The 5,239-nt window shown below is 61.4% G+C and overlaps 1 protein-coding gene across 2 annotated transcripts in view; it reads right to left on the bottom strand.

The window, feature by feature from the left end:
- Positions 1-5,012, bottom strand: part of MASP2 (MBL associated serine protease 2) — a 20,293-nt gene extending 15,281 nt beyond the window's left edge. For both annotated transcript variants that reach the window (XM_045298766.1, XM_045298767.1), the window contains exons 1-4: positions 4,668-5,012; positions 4,342-4,522; positions 3,318-3,449; positions 1,464-1,660 (exon numbers count right to left, since the gene is read on the bottom strand). In XM_045298766.1, the coding sequence (XP_045154701.1) occupies positions 1,464-1,660; positions 3,318-3,449; positions 4,342-4,522; positions 4,668-4,994 (837 nt within the window). In that variant the 5' untranslated portion in view covers positions 4,995-5,012. The remainder of the gene's footprint in view (positions 1-1,463; positions 1,661-3,317; positions 3,450-4,341; positions 4,523-4,667) is intronic.
- Positions 5,013-5,239: the final 227 nt, after the last annotated feature.

Below are 5,239 nucleotides of genomic sequence, written 5' to 3'. Positions count from 1 at the left end.
ACGCCCATCAACAGAGGCCAACGCTGTCGTAGACACGCCCATCAGCAGAGGCCATCGCTGTCGTAGACACGCCCATCAGCAGAGGCCATCGCTGTCGTAGACACGTAGACACGCCCATCAACAGAGGCCAACGCTGTTGTAGACACCGCCCATCAACAGAGGCCAACGCTGTTGTAGACACCGCCCATCAACAGAGGCCAACGCTGTCGTAGACACGCCCATCGGTGAGTAGACATGTGGATGGAGATATGTGACCTGAGCAGATGTGGCAGGCAGAGGGAGAAGACCCACATAGACACAGTGGTTTGATAGAAGCCCTTTATGCATGGGTTCTGACCTTTGCCACTCTATCCGTGGGTGTGTGCGAGCACACAAGGGTCCAAGTTATGGAAACACATTGGATAGAACCAGGCCTTGAAGGAAATGGGTCGCTGAGCCTGGGGGCTCAAGACCATAGTCTCAGGGGATGCCAAGGTCAACTGGCATAACATAGTCCGCGACACCTGCATCCGACTTTAGTGAGCAGTGACTGGGGTCTTAAAAGCTCAAGAGCAGATGTCGAAGGTGCCACTGTTGGCCTCTCTCTACCAAAATGTAAACAGAATGACACGAGTAAAGTGCTACAGTAATGGACGAGTGGACCCTGCCAACACCTGGGTCCACCACCCTGAGCCCTTAGGAGTTAGGGGGTGCCCAGGTACCACAACCAACTGCTGGGCCGCCTAAAAGGTCCTGAAGAGAATGGGGGAAGGATGTGGAACAAAATTCAGAATCATGAAAGAGGCCCGGTTTGCTGGTCGAATAGAGCCTGGTGGAGCCCTAGACTATGGTCCTTGCTCACTCTTTGGAGCTGAATTTGGGGCAGAGTTCTCCCCCGTGGCTCAATTTTTCAGTCAAACAGTAGACAGGTCGATCAGGGGAAGGATAACACAACCGATGTGTGCCCTCCTTAGAATAAGCAAACATTTGGGATCCAGGGGCAGCTTTTGCCCAAGGACAAAGTTCAGAAAGGTTAGGAAAGAAGTCAGGAAACACAGGAAGGAGGTGGGATGGGCGGTGTTGCCATGAGGAGATCGCAATGAATGTGGTGAAACAGAACGTGTACCGATCGTCGGATGTGAAATGGATGATCTGCTTGGTACACCTTGGCCTAACTCACAATAGGAAGATTTTGTTGTCGTTGTTTCTACAGAACACAATACTCAAGGAGCAGGAGAGCCAGCAGAGACGAGGGAGACCCAATGCCAAGTCATAGGGAGACACCAAGGACCGCGCAACAAGTTGGAGAAAGAGGTCCTTCCTCAGAGGCCACCCAGAGAGAGCAAGCCTTCCCCTGGCACTGCACGTGCAGCCTCCTGCCCTGGGAGAGAAAACCGTTCTGTTGGTCTCAGCCACCACCGGGGCATCTCTGCGAAGGGTGGAGAGATGGGGCAGCCCAGCCAGGGTGGTCCCAGGAGCACCACCTTGAGGGAGTCGTAGGGGCACGGGGTTTCGGGGTGTGTCTCCACGTCGAAGGACTCCACAAAGTCCAGGAGGATGCTGAACCCCTCCTCCAACAGGATGCTGAACGTGCAGCTGGAGAGTCCGGGGTACGGCCGGGGGTACTCCGGGCTGCTGAGCTCCCCGGAGCGCTCGGTGAAGACCTGACCGGAGCACAGCGCTGGGAGGAGAGGAGATGGTGGGCTGGGTGAGTGGCGGGCGGTGACCTCCGGCCCCATGGGACAGCCCCGCTGGGGAGGTCCGGCACAAGGACAGAGGACACTGGGCCATCTGGACCCCTGAGTATGAGCCGGGGGCCCTGCCTGCCACCCACAACGCACACCAAACACCATCAGTGGGGTTGTTTAGGGCGCAGGGTCTCTTGCTTTGAGGCTTGAGCAGCAGAGGCCAGACTCAGGAAGGGGTTTTCCAGAGCCCTCTCCTCCCCTACCGCCCCCTGCTGATAGTGAGCCCTGAGGGGTGAGCGAGGCCAGGCTCTGGAGGCGGGTGTATAGGAGGCACACAAGAGTGGGGGGTCGCCATAGTCCCCACAATTTCATGGGAAAGGAAGGGTGTGGTCTACATGGATACCCCCCTCCTCCAGGTCTTTCTGCACCATCGCCCAGCCCCAGCAATTCCAAAGCTCATCCACCAGGGCCTCCTGAAGTCCAGCCCTCCTCCCCGCAGGCCCCCAGCCCTGAGAGACCTTCAGGATAGTTCGGTCAACACTGACCACGAGCTAGTGAGTCTGGGGCTCCCTCCTCTTGGGGAGCGCTGGTGAGAGCTTGGGACTCCATCATTCAGGGGAGGGGTTGGCAACCCCACCCTGACCACACCCTCCTCCCACCACCCCCTTGTCCCTGACCCTAGGGCAGCAGAAGGGGCTAGGGTGCATGCTTCTAGGAAGTGAGGACCCCCACCCTGGCACTCCTTTTTCCCTAAGGGAGCAGAAGGAGCTGCCAGCTGGATTTGGGGGCCAGACTGCCCCCCTGGGTGAGCACTCCCTCAGTGGACCACGCTGGTTAGCACCCGGGACCTGAGTTCCTCGCTGCACAAGAAGCAGTCCAGGGATGCGCCCCTCAGCTCTAGGCCCCAGGGTGACAGCCCGACCCCAACCCCCATCTTCAACACGGGGCTGGAGCCAGCTGTCCGGAACCCGCAGAGGAGCCTGTGCTGCTGTGGAGAGGGGGCCCCTGGGCTGCAGTGTGGGCGAGAGGGAGGCAAGGGGGGCGAGGGGACCAGGGTCTGAGAAGTTAGCTGCCCGCCTGGCCCCCTTCAACTCCAGAGACAAACTGCATCAGGAGGGAAGCTGGGTTTATTGTCATGTCCAGGGTGGGGGCAGTGGGGGCTGCAGGCCGTGGGGTCCTCTGGCTTCTGGCCCACTAGGCAAGCCGAGCCCCGGGAGGGGCTAGAGACTCTGCTCTGGAAGACAGGAGAGAGACAGGGAGAGACAGAGAGGCTCAGGGCTTGGGGTACGAATGGGCTTGGGGTCCAGGAGCCTGGCCAACAGGAGGGAAGTTCAGCCATGAGACCAATGCATGCATGCCCCCCTCCCCTCCCCAAGGGTTAGGGGACAAAGGGGGTTTTGTAAGCTTGAGGTGGCCAGAGGAGCCAGACTTAGGTCCCCCCACCCTGGGAGACAGGGCCACAGAGTGGGGAGCAGTGAGCAGCAGAAAGGGAGGAGACCGCAGGAAAGAGGGGCCGGGCTTGGGGTTCAGAGAAGAGGTGGAAACAGGAGGGCTAGGAGGCCAGTCCCAAAGCAGGTCCTCCAGCCCAAGGGCCCTGTGGTGTCGGGCAGGGACCTGGGGACAGCTACCTGGCCCCCAGGCCCCACTCACCTGAGCAGGTGTGCTTGTTCTTGTGCAGCACATAGCCAGGGCGGCAGGAGCAGTAGAAGCCACCAAGGTAGTTGTGGCAATGGTGGTCACAGGCAGGCGGCTCTTCCGGGCCCACCTGGCACTCGTCAATGTCTAGCGGAGAAGCAGGCCAGGGGAGTGATCAACGGGGCAGGCCAGGGGCTGCCTGAGCCCCGGGGGTCGTCTGACTCTCACTCCGTGGCTGATAGGAATGGAAGCCCCCACAGGCCCTACCGCGGTGACCTCCCAGCACCCTTGGAGGGAGCCGCTAAGGCCCCAGGAGCCGTAGTGTCCTGCCGAGGTGACCCAACCTGGGAAGGGAACAGCCAGGCGTCAGACCAGGTGGGTGGTGCTGCAGGTGCTAAAACAAACACCGGACCAACCACAGACGCCACGCCACGGCCTGTGAACCGCTCCTGCCTCACGGCCGCAGTGATCCAGAACTGATCTAGACGGTTCTCTTGCCTGGCACCTGGGTGGCGGAGGGTCACCGGGCCTTTCTTCTGAGGTGCTGCTCAACCACGCCAAGCTCACCGCCATCAAGTCCACGCTGACTCATGGCGACCCCCTGGGGGTCTCCGCGGTTGCCCTTCAGTCATTCACCCTCCGAACTACGCGGATCGCAGCCCAATGTGTAAGCGCTCCACCACCGGGGCTCCCTCCTGAGGTGCCACTGGGTGGGTGCCACGCATTTGACTGGTGGCCGAGCACAGCCCTCAACCTGGCCCGGGGCCCTGCAGTGAGTCCTGGCTAACCCTGCAGCCTGGCAGGGCTTTCCCAAAAGAACTGCACACTCCAGCCTGCCATGGGGTCACTCGGCCCTTGCATCTCAGGGGGCCATGACGATTAGAGGTGACGGGGTCCCTGACACCGACCCTGGCTCAGAAGTGGCAGCATGCGTGTTTGCACAGCGGATGAGGTCGGGCCCAGGGCCCTTCCTGGGGCAGGCGGGCAGCCTGCAGGAAACCTGCCGAGACTCCGCCCTGGCCCGGCTGGCCTGGCTCACCCTCGGCTGCATAGAAGGCCTCAAAGCCGGTGAAAGGCTTCTCGTTGGAATAGTCGGAGCGGAAGGTGACCTCCAGGTTGGCGCCCGGGGGCGAGTGGAAGACAGTGTTTCCCGGCACCTGCTCCGTGTCAGTGCCTTCGTGACCGCACAGCGTGGCCATCACCTTGGTCCCCGCGCTCAGCTGTGGGGTTCAGAGTCACGGCAAGGCAGGGCGAGGTCCCAGCAAGGTCAGCCCTCTCTCCTGGCTGAGGCCAGACCCTGCTCCTAGGGTGACTCTGCCCCCACCCACCCCCACCCCAGGCCCCGGCCATGGCCCCACGTGGCACCTTGACAAAGTCGTACTCGCAGAGGTAGGAGAGCTCCAGGTCGAAGTGGGTGAAATAGAGGCGCAGGCGGTAGCCGGGGGGCACCGCCAGGGTCCAGTTCTGCTCTTGCTGGTTGGGGTACTTCCCTGGGAAGCCAGGAGACGCCAGGCGCCCAAACATAGGCTCAGGCCAGCGGGGAGCCGGGATTGCGGCTGCCATGCCACACAGCAGGGCCAGGAAGGCCAGCAAGCTGATGGCAGGGCAGGGGAGTAAGGACCCAGCCTTGCAATCACCCCTCACGCTGGCCAGGAAGCTGGGGGGACCTCCCACCCACCTCATGGCTGGCATGCTGGTCCCGTTAGCCAGGCCTGGTCTGTGGCTTACACGGTTTTCACCTTTGGTCTGTTTGTCCAACGCCCTGGCCCTGCCCCCTGCTCTCGGCCCCTAGGATTCTGGGACTTGCCCCATGATGCCTGCCTGCGTGCCCAGAGGTCCAGGAGCCAGGGGGCTGGACCTGGAAAGCAGACAGCCCTAGAGACAAGTCTTGGCTCTGGTTCCCTTGACCGTGGGCAACCCCCAGAAGACTATGGTGA

The sequence above is a fragment of the Echinops telfairi genome, unplaced genomic scaffold (genome assembly GCF_000313985.2).
Source record: "Echinops telfairi isolate 266 unplaced genomic scaffold, ASM31398v2 ScPeMD7_7457;HRSCAF=8495, whole genome shotgun sequence".
Classification (NCBI taxonomy): Eukaryota; Metazoa; Chordata; class Mammalia; order Afrosoricida; family Tenrecidae; genus Echinops; species Echinops telfairi.
Note: the sequence above shows the minus strand (reverse complement) of the source record. Positions and strands in the feature narration are given on the sequence as shown.